The following is a 17,873-nucleotide window of genomic DNA, read 5'->3' on the forward strand; positions in this document are numbered from 1 at the left end:
AATCACTTCGATTTCAATATTCTTGAATTTTGAATCTTAAAGAAATCTTTTCTCTTGATATAATTTATAGGACTCAAAATTAAATGTCGTGATGTGATATATAAATCGTGAAATTGTTGAAAAACGGTGCCTTGTAACAAGATATGTTGGTTTTAAAAAGCTTTTTGGAATAATGAATATCATTTACAGTCTTTTAGAGGAAATTTAATGTTATTTTACGAAACAAAAATGAACGATTGGCGTATTTTAACAATAATGAAGTGCTTTTTAATGGCTTTAGAAATACATTTGACGATCTACATAATTAACTGATAACCCTTTGTTCTAAGTTTTGCTAAAAAGGAAATAAGAATTCAAACAAAAGAAGATTTTCTAAGACACTTCGTTCACGTTTCATAGATGTTAAAAAAATTGCAATGTTTCGTGACGTTGCAGTTAAATTTCAAACTTAATCATAGTGCAAAGCGCTCACGCAAGATATTTTTTAAAACCCTTTGGAAAGGATTAGTTTTGTTCGGACGCTTTGACCGTATTAATTACAAATCTGCTTAATGAATATTCATCGAGCAAGTATGATTTTAAGAGGTTGTGAAACCTTTGACGATTGGATATTTATGATGTGAGATCGCAACAAAAGATTTGCGCGCCATTCAAACGGACAACAACATTACACCAGCCGGTTCCCGCGATCACGGCTCTTTTACTGTCAAGGAGCCTTTAATTTCCAACTCCAAAAACTGATTATGAAAAAGGAAACAAAACGCTTGCTTGTCCGTGGAACATTTTTTGTACTTTATCTTGCCGTGGGGATGTTGGTTTTTAGACAACTCGAGTCACACAATGAGCAACTCGGTATGCTGAGGGCAAAACAGGCCGTTGATCACATGTTGATTAAGTATAACATAAGCCACGATGTGATGAACGAATTCGTCGCAATCATAACCGAGGCTGAAAGTTGGGGATATACGAGTGGGTGGCTGGAGAAGTGGACTTTCACAGGATCCTTATTTTTCTCTGGAACTGTAATTACGACAATTGGTGAGTCGCTTAAAACATTGTAATTTTGTTTTTTGTTTTTTGATTTTAGAATTTGTACTTCTCCCCGAACGAATGAATATAATCAAAGTTCTTTATAGAACACATAAATAAGAAAAATCTCTCATATTTCTTTCGGTATGAAGACAAAAATATATTCGGTTTCATTTTTATTCATTTTTGATGACCACCCACAACAATTTAGCCGTTTGGTATACTAAAACTCCAAACGCCGGTAAAACCCAACGGTTACAAAACTTTGCCAATTGTTTCTCTGAGGGGACAAATTATGTTCAATGTTGTGTTTTACGGAATGCCCACATATTCACCTTCTTGCTCCGTTAAATAATCGAAGAAAACGCAGGATATATTTTGTTAATCGTTTGCCTTTTATGAAATGATTATTTATTTCGACGTATATATTTGAATAAATATTTCTTTCACCATGAATAAAATCTTGAACACAGTTATAAGATTTAGAACTTTGGGAATATAACTCAACAAACGCAGTGAAATTCGATTAAGAATTAAACAAGCAAATGCCTTTTTTAGAAAAAGTATAATAAAATATGTTGCTTCGCTTATGGTTTTTACAAATTCATTCAAGACATAAATCGAGCACGTGGCATTTGGTGTAGTAAAAGCCGTTCGACAGTCAACGAAATGTAAATAAACACAATAAAGACATAAATTATCGTTCGCATGGTGACAAAACCGATTGCGTGTAGAATGGCAGGTGCGTTGTCTAAATATAAATTTATTTTAAAACATTCAGCGCTAATTATCCAAAGCTTCCTCTTAAAAACTTGACATTCCTGAGACAAGAGATCGACTTTTTCTTGATAACTTTTTTTCTGATGATTTTTACTTAAACGGTTGTGCTCTGTAGTGACTGTTTTCTGTCTTCAAGAATTGTTAATCTGTTTCCTCGAGGCTTACTTCGACTCTGCGATGGTAATTTTATGACAGGTCGTGTGTACACCTGACTTTTAATTAAACTCTTGCCTCTGTAATCAAAAGACATCCAACCCTCAATTGAGAAACATTTCGACCAGCCAGCCATATATTTACATAAAATACAATATAATTTATCATAAATAAGCTTGCCTTTCAGTTTCTTTTAAAATCGTTAAGGATTTTTGGATTCTAAGAGAAATTATTTACCGTAAATTCAGCAATGGAGTTGACCAATTGAACGATAAAGTTTAATAGTGCATGTCTCGTTTAGACGCAACACGTTAGGATATTCACGCCTAGCCTCTAAAACATTTGTCTTATTTTAGCAACAGCGCGTGCTATGATTGGGTGGCAAATCTGAATGAAAGGTGTTTACTTTGAGATCCTGTCCACAATACACCGGAGACATTTTAAAACGGAGGTTTCAGTCCTGAAACGCATCAAATGTTTTCCTTCTACACTACGCCGGAGAAACTTGAAAACGCAACAATCACCTGTCATTTTGCGATACGTCTTTGAGGAAAATTCGAGCAGGGAAGTTCCATGATTATCTTGATGTCATCATTTTCGAAAAACCCCTTTTTCATAATGTTTTCCGCCCAAACCAAAACGCTAATGAAGCCGACGTTTCGAAACTCCTCAGGCTTAAAGAGCGTTTTCGAAAAGCTCAGTTTCCGTGACGGATTGGAATGTAGGTCTAACCGTAGAAGTAAAGTTACCGTTTTCAAATTTCTCCAGGCGTAGTGAGGATGGGGCCTATCAGACGAAGTACGAAATGTAACAGCTGTAAATGTATTGAGTAACAAGACGTAAATGGTTGGTTGAGAACTCAGGGATCGAGCCTGACAAACTGTAAAGCGTTGCCGTTGTTCAATATTGCCAGCGTTTGAAAGTTTCCCCGGCGACGGTTTAGCATTTGCCTTTCAAAATGGCGCCGAATATCTTCTTGTAACTCACCAAATTAAGAGGCCTTCCCCCATTTTGCAAGTGCTCAAAATTATTCTATAAATTTGAAGCCTTTTTTTCGCTATATATGACTAATTTTAATTGTCCCCTCTCAACAGGTTATGGACACTTTGCCCCTAGAACCTTACCTGGTCGCCTGTTCTGTATGGTTTACGCCTTATTTGGCATACCGGTCACGTGGCTAATGCTGACGTCACTGGGAAGAAAAATCGTGGAGTACATTGGATTATCGCTACAAAACAGGGAATGCAAACCGGAAACTAAGCTGTATAACCTGTTTTGTCTGCTGGTTGCTACACTGTTAGCGTTTTTCGTAATGATGGTCATAGCTTTGGTAGGAATGTTTGCAGAAAACTGGACATTTTTTGAAGGGATGTATTTTGCTTTTATAAGTTTAACTACAATAGGATTTGGCGATTATGTTCCAATGCATCCGAATTTCAATCCCAAAGATGTGGAGCGGTCTTCCTTTTCAATATCTTTGTTTGTGCTGTTTTGCTTTTTGTTGTTTTCGTTCGGACTCGCTGTCAACACAAGTGTGTTGTTATCAATACGAAAAATAATGGAGGATAAAACTATCTTTGGGTTCCACTCGCTGTATAACAGCGAGAGTGATGACGAAGAAGATACAATCGACGAAGAAGAAGAAATAAACAGGAACACAAGATGATATCGACAATATAAAAAAGTGTCTCAGTAAGAGGGTAAAGCCGAGGAATCATAGCAAAAGAACATACCACTGAGTAAGCGGTAGATTTTGCAGGAGACAAATCCCCGGAAGCATAAAGCAAGAAGATTCCCCGGAGCGGATAACCAGGAGAAGTCGCAAGGAAAAATAACCAGAAGAACATGAAAGGGACAGCCGTCGACCAAAATCCAGTTTGCAAAACCTAGACATCATTACTAAGATAATTGTTTAGGATGTTTTTGGCCTCTCTGTAATTACTTTTACTGTTTGAGTAATAAAAATAAATGAATAAAAAGCCAAAATGAACGACCGAGTGCGTAAGGGGAGATTTTTAAATGGTAGTTTTAATGACACTTTTTATTGTTATCTATGCGAGATAACACAAAATTTTGTAGACGGATTTTGAACTCTTTTTCAAATAGTTAAAATTTTACTTTGTCCTAGTTTGAGAAAACTATGTTTCACAGATTTCTACTTTATTTTGCATGCATACTTAATTAACCTAGGTTCGTTCAACAACCCTTTTATCGGTTAGTTCTTCTCATTTGCATTATAATGTAATCCGACGTGGATGCGAGGCAATTTCGGATAGAAACTACAAAATTAATTTCTCGAAATTGCCTCGCACACATCTTGGATAATATTGTAATGCAAATGAGAAAATTTAACGCTAGATGGGTTACTAGATTAGATATAACAGCGTTTCTTCTTGGATTATCTGCGAGCTGGAAATGCTTTTTAAAAGGAACTTTGAAGTTTGGTTGGGCTCGACCCAGACCTCTGAATCGCGGGTCTACTGCACTAAAAGGTATCTGTCGAGACGTGTGTTGAAGTTTTAACACGTATCTTGAACCTCCGGTTAACTTGCATGTGAATATAGTTTGGTCTTGACAGCTAACCTTTGTTGCAGAGGCGAAGGTCGATTTCTGAGCCTTTCCATTAAAATTAAATTCCACTCTTGGCGACAATAATGAACTTTCTACATTGATAAATAACTATTTTTATAATAAAAGTGGTGTTGATTACATGTATATTAATCTTGATCTGTGAAAGAATGAATGGTCTCTTTAGGTCGGAGTGCTTTCTCAATCAAGTTTTCCATGAAATACAAATACAATTTATATATACTTAGCTCTCACGAGTTGAAAATCTTTTCATGTATTTCCATCTATTCAATATCTTTAATGACATCTTGGTATTTTAAGCGTACGAATGTCTAATGAGATATTTGGCTTCCTGTTCTCTGATTTAGAAAGATACATCCCTTCATTATTATAGCAGAAAGGAAAATAAAGTATTAAGGATACTGCCATCTTTATTTTACATTGAGTCATTGCAAATTTTCTAAGCTTGTAGTATGCTATGGCTGGGTTTTAAATTTAACCTTCACTGGCAAATCTCTCTACGTGCGAAAGTCGTTTTGAGCTAAAGGTTACCCATAAAACCACTTTTACAAGCATATAATTATACTTAGTAAAGTAATACGATATTAAGGTGTTAGGAAAGAATACCGCCAAAGTTATCAAAGGTGTCATCATATTAGAAGGAATAAAACGAAATGTCACTGTTGACAAGTCAATTTTACAGAGGTTTTTATAGATAAAATCCGTCATTTTTTGTGGAACTAGATTAGTCTACACCACATACATTATTGATGAGATAAACAAACTGGCTTAGCCAGCAGTGCTGACGTTTCTGCTATACTAGCAGCTCTGCATAATTAAAAATCGCGTTTGATCGTCTCCATGGAGTGGTGAAGATAGCGCTCGCTCGCTCACTCACTCACTCACTCAGTCACTCACTCAAAACAAGACAATGTTTCACCCATATAGAGAATATATAAATATATAAAATCACCTCGTAACCAAGCCTGGTGTATTAGCTCAGAAAACTAAAACTGTGTGTGTTCGCTTGCAAATTAAAAAGATAACTTTTAGTTTAATTTAATATGTACTTATTTAGTCCCAAATCAAACAGTTAATGTGTAGCTAAACAGTTGACCTTTTTGTCGATAGTAACTTCAGAGGATGGCTCGCTCCCGCCTTATATGGGGACGAGTCGCCCCACGGGCTATGCTCCTGGCCTTTTTGCCCCGAACAGGATATCAAGTGAGTATGTCCTTAACACGGTCTGATATAATCGTAGTTGCAGGGTTGTCAATATCCTCCACTTCCACCCATCCAATCTTTAATCTTAAACAGAACCTCAGAATAGAGGGTGGGGGTAGCTACTCTAAGGTTTCTTCGTCCTAAACAAGATCAACCTTTCAAATCTAAGGCCACATCCCAATATCTGAACGTAGGTCGTCCCCTTACCCCCTCCCCCATCCCTGTAACCATGGTAGCAGGTGACTCAGAGTATTTTTATTTCATTTAGAGGGGTTGTTTATTCCATGGTAAAGATCTCATGAAGACTTCGAGTGTATGACCACTTTAAAAAAAATCTGTGCACGCCAATTCAAAATTCAGTGGAAAAACTAATAACAGATTAATGTATGAATAATACATCAACAAAAAAATTGATTTTAAAAAAATGTTTGTCCCTTATTCATAAATATACTGCATACGTCGGTTTATAAGATGCTAAACAATAAATAAACAACAAATAAATATATAAATAAATGAAATTATAAAATAAATAAACATGCCGCATTGTGACCAGTTTGAAAACAATCTCATTATATTGGCGTCACTTTGCAAATATATCGAGCGTACAAAAGTCGAAAAAGTAAAAACTGTCCATATATATGTCCGTTTACGCAACATTTTTATTATGTGCCACGTTAAAAATAAATTTCGCGAGTCGGCTGATAAAAAATATTGCATTTGCAACCGTTTAAAAATAAACATGGTGGGTGTTTCTAGAAATGCAAATAAGTTTCATTTCTAAACGTAGAAGAGAGTAATTGCGCCGAATTTACTAATTAACGGACTTTCGTGGGCAGCAGAAATAATTCAATATTTTCAATCTTCTTTGGCCCTCGAACAACGAACTGAAATCTTTCGCGTTATTCAAGTTGATAACTTGGAATCGAAACAAAAATAGAATTTAGAAACAAGGAAATCATGCTCATTTCCATGTAATGGCTCAAAAGCCCGGAAAGAAAATACAAATATATGAGATTGACTCTGGCGACAGTATTTTTAAAAAGATTAGAGGCACAAAGACTGACAAGTGTCGTGTTAATTGCCTAGTGAATAGATGAATAGATTGAATTTTACCTGAGAAATATTTCCTGTTTCCAAGTAATTCAGCGAAGAAACCAGAAACTTTCAAGGACCGACGAAACGACTTTAGGAAAATGCTTTTAAAATGTCAGTTAAACCACATTTATCATGATAAAGCCACGACTGAAAGTGATATCTGATAGTTATCTCATCCCAGAGTGACAATTCATACTTAAGAAACCGGGTTCGAATGACATTGAAATTGCGACTCTTATTACGAATAGAAAATCCAAAACAACTTTTAAACTCGTGGAATTTTTCATTAGACACCAAAATATCACTGAGACGTTTAATGTGTTGAGGTTGCCCAGAACAAAAAACCGCATACAGCACATCAATTTAAGGAAACCCTAAGGACATTGTTTAAAATTCCTTTTTGCAATAGGCTGAAAATGGTGTTTTATGGCTTTAGAAAATCGTAAACACCGCTTTATCTCTAACAACTGCGAGTTCCCACTGTTTTCCCAGAGCTGCTACGGAAAACTCTTTAACTTCTCATTCTGTTTGTTCTCAAGAGATTTCATTCCTGTTTTAAGTTCGAACTGAAAATAACCCTGTCATATTTCGACCTGACTTGCAGCTTTTATTGCGAAAAACCGCAAATGAATGGTCAATACAAGAAAAAATGGAGGAACGTTATTGTCAAAAAAACGCGTGGGTAGTACGCGCATGCGTATTGGATGAACTCCTTCGGTTCCGATGACCGGTAATTTGGCGCTCCTACGCAAAGTCACATAACGGCGTAAGTTTGGCTCATTGTACATGAAAATTTCCTGCATACAATCGAATACAAGGGCCTTGACGTCCCCACCAGGCAGCTTAATTACCTCAAAACACGTATAAAAGAATGGCCTCATAAAACTAAGGAAACGTCAGGAAATTAGAGAGGGACGTTTTGTGTTCAACGAAGAAAAGACAGATGTTATTTAGCTAAGATTTACGACCTGAACGACGCTTAAACGCGAATATAATATAATCCGTTCAAACTATGTTTAAACGAAGGGAGCTTTAATCAGTCGAGAAGGTGAACTATGTGGATCGCGGAGGGTTCGAGAAATCTCGTCATTCAAATTGGAGTATTTATGGTTTATGTCTTTTTGGGAGCTGTCGTTTTTCAGGCATTAGAGTCACACAATGAAGAAGAGGAACGAGAAGCCATGCTCAAAGCGAGAAACCATCTCCAGGAAAAATACAACATTTCGCAGGACGACCTGAAAGTTTTCATCAACAAAATCGAAGAGATTGTGGATCATGGTTTCAGCCAGCACTGGGTGAAAAGATGGACTATTCTTGGTTCTCTGTTTTTCGCGGGGACTGTAGTGACTACCATAGGTAAGTCCATTATTAAGCTTTGACAGTAAACCATTGTACTTTTTACTTTTCCTGACAAAGTTTTCCACTCGTTCAAGGTCTATCACAGACATCTTTGACAAGTGAGAGATCGATTAACAACAACACAGTTGTCATTTTAAAAACAAGCACTTCAATAATGCCAGAAAAATCAGTGAGGGATTATTCTTTTATGTAAGAAGGTTACGTTTTGCAGTTGCAAGAAGTTACGTTTCTGTCGACTGCTTGAAAAAATGAATTTTCTATTTACGTATGTTCTAGCAATTTATTCGGCAGTTTTGCACGTAATGGGTTACTAACAGAGATGAAAACCCATTTTGGTGCTTCGTTGGTGGCATATTCTAAGTAGGGTTCCATCTGTATGTTCCTGAATTCATTTAGTAAAAGTCGAAAGACAGAGGTAATTTTTTTTAAATCTCTGCACGAAAAATGTTAATTATCTGGAGACAGGAGACATTAAATTGTAAAGTACCAAGACTTTTTTTTTTTCGTAAGAGCCACGTTTACATGAACATAAAATATGCAGGGAAGGTTGCAATGTTGATAAGAGCAAACGTGCATATTTTTTTTTCTATTTTCTTTCTAATTACTTGGGAAAATAGATCATCAATTCACCAAATAGACTCATATTCCAGTCTGGAAAATGACTTGTCTGAGACACTAAAGTAAAACTACTATCAATTAAATTTCGGCTGTTTACAAAACCATTTTAGAATTTTAAAACTCGTCTGTTACAATATTTATATTTCCAATTTTTGTGCTTTCGTCCCCATTCTGGAAGAAAGATAAATGTGTTTTCATGTTATATTTACAGTTATAAAGAGGCTTGATTGCTGTGAAAAGCACAAAATTCCACCCAACTAAAACAGCTTCAAATGTTCTCGACTTTTCTATTTTCCATAGACATATGTAATGATGAATTTAGCATATAAAGTGAATCTTCCATCTGACAAATGATAAAATTGAATTTTTTTTTGTCAATATCATGTTTTCTTTCAGTTGAAACAATACACCTGCTTATATTTGGTACCCTAAGCCCGAGTTTCACAAATGGTTTTCACTGACGAAACGTTCCAATACTTTCGTTCATTTATCTCCAGAATCGACCGGTCAATATGAAATTTGATATATAGTTGGTATATTTAGATATAAGACCAATTTTTATTACCTTTCTAGTTCTAACTAGGTTCATCATTTCATTCGATCACCAATATTTGGTTCAATTGAAAACACTTCTCGTTGTAGTAGTTGCAATTATATTACCCAAAGTCCATTTATATTTCATAACTGACGACCGAATTCAGCAAAAATTACATCAAGACTACTGTCTTTATTTCATCCGGTCGTATCTACCAACTCTCTCAACAAAAGTGGGTCATTTTTAGAGCATATTTTTTTGACATTGGCAGCTAATTTTATTCGGTCCCTGAGATTTACCAAAGTACAAATTTTATAGTGTATGTTTCTGTCTCCAGACATGGTGAAATGATTTTTTTTTTGGTATATTTTGCTAAAATCACTTAAATTTGTATGACATTTGAAAAAAGATTTTGGATAGAATTTTACATTTTAATTGATTTCTAATTATTGAGGTTTTTCGGCAACGTGTCTTTCATTTTTCGGTCATCTCAAACAGAAGATCAATTCTATCACTTTAAACTAACGCACAGCGACACAGATGAACAAGACAAAAAAAAAATTAAAAATAGACATTTTAAATGTAGCTTAAAAGACAACAACCCGGTTATTTTTTCAATCAAAGCGAGTTCATCAGATAAACAAAATTTTTCACAAAAGCTTTCTTGTGTCGTCGGCGCCAGCCAATTCACAATTTTCTTAATCGGCTAGGAGTCGATTCATTTCCATAAACTGACTAAACGAAAAACAATGAGTTACAAACAAAAGGCAACAGCAACAATTGCCTTCGATTTTTCTTTAAGAATCAAACAAATACAGGACGATACTGGAAAATAATGTTAAAACCATGTTAAGCATATAAAGGACCTTTTTTTTCCTAAAAAAAAAGGTGGAGCCACACGTGATTCATCCTGTTTATTTTTCATATTGTGAGTGGAAATAAATTTTTTATTTATATTCAGAACATTCCAGGTGATTTTCGGCAAAGGAGAACCCCGCTAAGATTATTTTTCATGACTACATAAAGGCCACTTTGCGTGGGAATCAAAATTCAAAACAATCTTGGAAATTGTTCAAAAGTGCGTCAAGGTTTTGGCTTGTTTTCGCATGTTCTGGCTGGGTGGAAAAGTTTCTCTATTAAACGTTGACCACTGCTATTCACTGCATGTTGGCTCGTAGCCGAAAGTACACGCAGCGAACTGAATGTTAAGGCGCTTTTCTGGAAAGTAGATAAGTAAGAGATGATGAAGAAGGTACATCCCCCATAAAGCCTTTCTATTTTAGATATGGAACCCAGTCCTCCTGCGAATAACCTTACCACGCCGTTGCGGAGATGTTTTTGTGAAGGATGAAAATGCGTGTAAAGGCGCTTGAGCTGTCCACTGGAATCTTTCAGGGTAATCTAAAAATAACTTAAGCGAGATTATCTCAGAAATAAGGCTTCTATGGGAGATAAGCTCTCCTAATCTTCATCCTCCCTTAGATAAGATATCATTTCTTCCTTTAGTCGACTTAAGATATATTACATAGCTTTCTAACCCGAATAAAAGAGGAAAAATTAAAAACGTAAACATAATCATCAAACGTAATGATCAGCAGATTGAAAAAAATCATTATCAATGTAGGGGGGACTATTCTCCACATAGTTAGAGAAATGTGTAGGAGAAACTCTTACAAGTTCAATAGCCATGAAATCCAGTCTTTATCTAATATTGACCAGAGAATTTTACAGAATTTGCTTTCTGGCAAACTATAAGGTTACTTTACGCATCTCGGTATTGAAATCCAAGATGGCGACCACTCGGATCTAACACAGGCAGCCATCTTGAACTTGATGAGATCTCACGAGACTCATAGTCACATTTTATGTCACATTTTAAAATTTTAAGTACTACTGTTCTGGCAAAAAGAGAAAAATTAAATTTGCCATGGAGACGGTTTTTCTTACTCTGCCTTTTCCCCGTTGATCATTGTAGCTATTAATAATAAAATAATAATAATAATACAATATATTTATATAGCTCAAATTTCATAAAGTAACGTTCAAATGCGCTTCACAATATAAAGTTAGTAAAAAGAGTAAAAATTGCACTAATAAGGTAAATTCACACAGTAAAAAATGGAAAACAGGAAACAATAATAATTAATAGGCCACGGTTGATATATCAAAATTCTGACATGGCTCCGAGGCTTTCAGGAGAAAATTGCAAATTTGTTGAATCTCCTTTGTCTCTCAATTCCCAAAGGAGACTTGGACATAAAGAAAGCACCCGTCCAAATAAAATATGGAAGTTTGTCCTGAAAGCCTCGAAGCTTGTAAGAATATTGATATATCGTAATATCGAACGTGACCTATTCCTCCATCACTAGGGTACGGTCACGTGACCCCTTGCACAGACGAAGGCCGTATATTCTGTATCCTGTACGCCTTGGTTGGAATACCACTGACCTGGCTTATGTTGTCAACTCTGGCGCAGCACATCAACGATTGGATCAGTAGAGCACTAAAATGCTGCCACGAGCGGGTCCTTCAAAAGAAACCTTCAGGAATCGGGATCAAGACTGCAGTCATCACACTGGCCTTGAGCGTGTTGATGGTTTTAATTATAGGCTTATTCGGGTGTTACCTAGAGGGCTGGAGATACTTGGACGGGATTTACTTCGGGTTTATAACACTTACGACGATTGGCTTTGGAGATTTCGTCCCGCTGCACCCGTCGCCCAATCGCGATGCGGACGGTTACACGTGGCATGTGGTCATGTTTACTGTCATGAGTATCATGTACTTCACTGTTGGATTGGCCATCGTGTCCAGTGTCTTGCTGTCAATCAGAAACGCCATGGAAGACAAGTCACTGGCAGGATTCCAAATGCTCAAGGACACTGGAGACGAGTAAGACCCAGTCTCTGTCGTCAGAGCAAGGACGACCAGGGTTCGTCGAAGCCAGCGCCGAGATTCAAACTCTCTTGCTGCTTCATTTTAGGACCTGCAGAATCTCTCAGTAATATACATTACCATAAAGCTGTTAAACAGTTCAAATGGCAATAAAAATGATCACCGGTCTTTCACACGTAGCATTGCATCTTACTCATCTGTAACTGTTGTTGGAGAGTGATATGCTCAGACCTCTGGGACGCTTGCACACTCCAGCCTCGCCTTCTCTTCCTCCCCCAACCGCCACCGCCCGTTTTTCTTCAGGGACAAAATACAAGGGCGCTTTAGAAACGAAGCAGGGGTCCCTGGGATATTCTATTCTTCAATAATTCTTGCATCAGACAATTTGTATTTTTGTTTAACAAAACCGGGTTATATATACCTAGTCACTTCAATTCCCACTTTATGCAACACGATATGTGTCAACAGAAAAATGTGGCAGTTTTCACTAAAACTTGACAATAAAACTATCTTGATTTCCTGGAGGCGAGTTCCGTAGAGAGATCTGGGCATCGGTGTGCTTTTCAAAATTTATCAGCATAAACAAGATAAATCAAAATAATAATATTATTAAATATAATATTTTAACACGTCTTGTAGTACAAAAGATACGGATCGGTTTTAAACTCGATCCTTCCTCAATATCTTTACCACAATTTCATTATATACTACTTTTCAGTATAATATTGAGTTTGAAAAATGACTCAGTTCTTTTTGGTAGTGCTTAAGTCTTTTCAAAGTTACTGTTTGCCCACATACCCGCCCTCTACTTTTTTCCTAAAGATAAAGTAGGTTAGACATATTTCTGGAACATTTGAAAGATTGCCACTCCCGAAATTTTTATAATACGAACTTCATAATTAATACGTTTTGCAATATAAAATACATGAAATCCTAATGAATAAGTATATACTATACAAAATGTTATAAATGCTTCAGTGAAAAAAAAAAACTATTTTAAATCGAGATACTAAAGTAATTGCTCGTGAAATTTGTGAGATTGAGCATGGGTGAAAAAAAAAACTAACATTCTATATTGACATTTGACAAAAATACTTGAAAGCCGTTAAACTTAACTGAAATTATGATCATACAAGTTAGAATTTTCTCTGTTGCTAATAAATCAACAACTATGTATACCAGGGTACCTCGCAGACTTGCTCTTATTACTCTGCAACTTGCAGAGTCTTTCAAGAAGATAATAATTGTTTCTTGCTGTTCTCTTTATATTCAAAAATATTCTAACTACTTTACCATAGTCAAGTTTAAACTTTTCTGAGAAATATTTAGCTTCCATTGGTGCTGGGAAATTCTAACAGTTAAGCTATTTTAAAAGTTGAAACATCCTTTAAGAACACCTATTTTCGATATGAAACATCAAGTTTGTTCTGTATCGCATTTCTTTTTTCCAAAAAAGTATTATAAATTTAAAAAGTTTGAAAAGATGACGTTAGTTGAAAGGTGAAAAGGTGCATTTCTTTCTCATCCCTACCTGCACAATTCATGTTCGGAACCCGAAACAACGCGAGGGATAAAGACCAGGAAAGAGGTTTCTTTCTATATACCACTATCTTTGTTCTCTTTCAACATAACGCTGCGCAATATTATTGTTATATATCGGTGACTACGGGCACTACAGCATTTCTTGTTATGGCTAAAGGTACACGATGGATGACTTGCGTCTCCGGGTGTAATACTGGTTCTTCCATCTCGAGTTCATACCTAGCATGTAAACAAGAACATCCACGAAAATTACACCAACTGGCAAATCACGTACAGTTCTATTGGCCCATTCTTGTGACAAATTAAGGGAGCCCAAGATCTCTTTTTAAAGGACCTCAGTCACAATATTTTGAGTTAATTTTGGGCCATGTACAAAATTACCTTAAAATTGAAGGAAACTTGAAAATAGTAGTTTACTAAGATAGGAAAACGCCACAAAAATAATAAACCATACAGGAATAAAGATGGTTAAGGATGGAGAAGATTGACAGGGATTACAAACGACGAACTTCAAAAATTTAGGCTAATCTTTTCAAGAATCAAATCGCAAATCGTGACGTAAATCATGACGTGACGTACTGCTTTAAGCTAGATTAAACAAACCTAATATTTTAACAAAGTGACGGCACCAGGGGCGCTTATTACGCATAAAAGTATTGAAAGGACAGCCTATGCATGCTAGCATGCCGCCTGTATTTTGGTTTTATCTAGGTGCAGAATGTTATTTACGAAGGGAACTTCGCAACAACGCATTAGTCCATATTTCGTTAACAAAACTGCCTTCAAATTAACCAAAACGCCTCATAATTGTTAACAAAATATACCAAAACGTCAAAGAGGTATTAATTCAAGCTTAACGGAAGTTAAATTTGTTTATATTTGAATTTCTACCGCAGCATGTCAGTCTTTACCACTCAGCGCATTTTCCTTTCAAACTTACCGTCAATATTTACTCCAACTTGTCGATTCTGGAGGAGAGTCTGGGGGCGATGAAGGTTTTCTCCTGTTTATTTTAGACAAATATAAAGATGGTATTTTATATTTTATTGATTTATATCCTTATGTTTTAACGATGAAGGAAAAGCCACTTAATTAATGCGTAAGGCTAATGCTTGGGAACCTTTTGAAATGAGTGACGCATTGATTTATATTCTTGTGTTATTGTCTATATTTAGGATTAGCAAAACAAAATGAACAAATTTTAGCACGACTATGTCTCTACAATTAGTTGCGGGCTTGACTTGCCATATCGTGTTTTATAATAAATCATTTGTATATTTTCTTGTTTGTTTAGTTTATTTATTTTCTCATTCACCTCTTTGCTCTTAAATTATTTATTTATAGTCTGATTTACCTAACAAAACATCCCCAAAGAGCCGAACTGTTCGTTAATTTCGTATGTTATTTTTATAATGCTTCCTCCTCCCGCGCGCATAAAACCGGTGACGTCATTAAGCCCGTTATTGTGACGTCACTTATAACGGCACTGATAACCAATCAAGTATTCATTTCAAAGGAACATAAAAGGTTTCTAAACGTAAAGCTCCGATCTTTACTAATCCGTTTTAATTTTATAACCAGCACAGCAAGAAACCATCTTAACCCCACTATTCACGAGCATTCGTTACTCTGAACAGCAAACTACACACCAACGACATTGCAATCAGTTCTAGGCATGCTACAAAGCCTGCATACAGCCAGAAAATTATATATCACGTTGAAGAGTGTGCGATGTTTCTCAGGGGTCACTAAGAAAAAAGTGATCGATCTCCCATTAATACTGAATACTATATGTTTAATGATCACGCGTGCCTTATTCAAAAGAGGCCCAAGGAGTATCACGCGAATGTCTTGTCTCAACATTAATATCATTTAGTCTGGCACATTTACTTTTTTCTGAAACCTTCTTCCATTTGGAAGATGTCAATCACATTTTCCGAAAATCATCAAACAGTTTCGCGGAATTTTTCCGATCGCACAATCACACCATAAAGAGCCAACTGCCAATCCACCAGAAAAGACATATGCTCTTGTGAATGAAGCGTACATACCATGAGAACTTTTTCTTGTTCAACTTTGGGAATTTGTCAAACATCCTCAGGGGAACCCCGTAGTTTGATGTACTTTCCTCAGAATAAATATCTTCCCCAGTCTTCGCCCTCCGCAAATGTTTTGCAAGACGCACGCAAAGGATGACGGTGATTAATGAGAACATTGCTATGACACCGAGGCACAGCCACAAGGCATTCTGGGGAGAAAAGACGCAATGGTGAGGTCATAAATGCTGGTAAGTAGAGAACTCTCCACAACATCTCCAGAACACTTTAATTCCTTATTTAACAGCAAAGTATCGTCATCCAGTTGGCACAGGAGTGGATGAAGGGAAAGGCTGAGTTAATTAATCTCCTATATAGGCCTTATTCTAAGTTAATCCTCTCAAGCTATATTTAGGTATGGTATCCAGTCCTCCCGCGGATAAAGTTACCATTTTTTCGTGGAGGATGAAAATTCGTCTAAAGCTGCTTAGGCTGTCCACGTGATTGAAATGCACGTCACAGGATTGGCTATTTCTAGTCCTTCTAGTATTTCTTAGCCAGGAGTGATCTTAAAATAGCTTGAAAGGGATTACTTTGCAATAAGGTCCATGTGAAGGATAAACTCTCTCACCCTTCGTCTTCTCTTGGTTGACATATCAATGCGCATCTCGTTTACCCTTATAACCTTAGTGAAGAGAGCTTCTCACTTCTCGTGCTCGATGCTTCCCCCATTTTACAGACTGGACCCGATAAATTTCTTTTTGATAGCGAAACTCCTACAGAGATCCTTGTAGTGTCTTATAGCGGTTGAAACTGGCTAATGAATTTCTGCACCAGTTAACAATCAGCAACAAGAAATTACACGGATCTTTGTAGGGCTACATTTTTAGCGTGGAATTTTTCAGGTCCAACTTTAGGCGTCCCAAGCCAGGGATTCTCCTTACCTGTTTGCTTACTGATGAAGTGAGATTGTAAGGAGTAATTAGATCTAGATCACTCTTTGCAGTTATGACTCGCACGGATGTTATACTCACCACCAGGCTCACAGCAATACCACACATATCAGATATCAATACGTCATAGACATTCCTGATTGGATGACAATCTCCTACGTCATTTCGAAGCTAAAAATACCAGTAAAAAAACAGGGCGTCAGATTCAGCACAGATGTCGTCCTGCTTTCAGTAGGAAGCTCTGTTCAGTTTTTGAAATTATAAGATCATGTCACTCCATTGTGCTGTAGGCTAAATAGGCCATTTATCAAATATTTTTTTCTGCTCCTCCGTTTCCCCCGGGGGGGGGAGTATTCCCTTATATGAGCTATGTAGGTATAGGTGATCCCAAAGGGTATGATTTTTTAGCTGTTTTGTTCAGAAATAGGATGTCGTTTTTGACCCTTTTGGTTTTAAATAGGGTATGGCTTTTGTACTGTAGTCTTGAATTGGTATGTTTTTTAGCAGAAGCTATGTTTTCATCATTATCGATAAGGCCATCAACAAAAGCCCTTCACAATACCTTTATTTAACATCGGTGTTAACTAGTAAACTAATTATCTGAAACAGGATTTTGATTTAGGGGTCAGGTCTCCCTATAGTTTTACGATTGCACGTGCGCATAGGACGAAAGCTCAAGTAATCTGCGCGCGCTCAAAGGAAAACGTCAGTGTTTTTCGATTTTTATGACGTCAACATGAGCACGAAAAGCAACACTGACAGTGAATTTTCTTGCGTTTCCTTCAGTGAATTTTTTTTTAAATTTGGCTCAGTTGTAAGCACATACAATTCCTATTAAATACCCTAGTTTTGTTAAAATCTGTCAGAGCTAATCTAATATATTTAGAAGAATGACAAATTACAGAATACTGAAAAACCGTCCGAACAACCTTGACTTTTTACCAACTCAAAGTGTCAGGCAATATCATTTTCATGATGTGGCAAAGTATGAAAAAATTGCACCTTAATAGGGTATCGAATTTTTGATCAGGTCATAACTAAGGTGGGGAAAATCATAAATAGGGTAAGGGTTTTGGGAAACCAGCC

At 36.5% G+C, this 17,873-nt stretch overlaps 1 protein-coding gene and 1 pseudogene across 2 annotated transcripts in view; one reads left to right on the forward strand and one right to left on the reverse strand.

The window, feature by feature from the left end:
- The first annotated feature begins 576 nt into the window (after window positions 1-576).
- Window positions 577-13,114, forward strand: LOC145477845 (uncharacterized; annotated as a pseudogene). Its single transcript, XR_014048156.1, has 4 exons — window positions 577-1,038; window positions 3,057-3,654; window positions 7,895-8,205; window positions 11,731-13,114. The product of XR_014048156.1 is annotated as an uncharacterized LOC145477845 (transcript).
- A 573-nt stretch (window positions 13,115-13,687) lies between these two features.
- The window catches only part of LOC145477880 (prominin-1-A-like), a 34,028-nt gene continuing 29,842 nt past the window's right edge, over window positions 13,688-17,873 (reverse strand). Inside the window, exons 22-24 of the mRNA XM_081455743.1 lie at window positions 16,869-16,958; window positions 15,850-16,046; window positions 13,688-14,017 (exon numbers count right to left, since the gene is read on the reverse strand). Coding sequence (XP_081311869.1) covers window positions 13,906-14,017; window positions 15,850-16,046; window positions 16,869-16,958 — 399 coding nt within the window. The 3' untranslated portion in view covers window positions 13,688-13,905. The remainder of the gene's footprint in view (window positions 14,018-15,849; window positions 16,047-16,868; window positions 16,959-17,873) is intronic.

Source organism: Orbicella franksi, chromosome 2 (genome assembly GCF_964199315.1).
Source record: "Orbicella franksi chromosome 2, jaOrbFran1.1, whole genome shotgun sequence".
Taxonomy (NCBI): domain Eukaryota; kingdom Metazoa; phylum Cnidaria; class Anthozoa; order Scleractinia; family Merulinidae; genus Orbicella; species Orbicella franksi.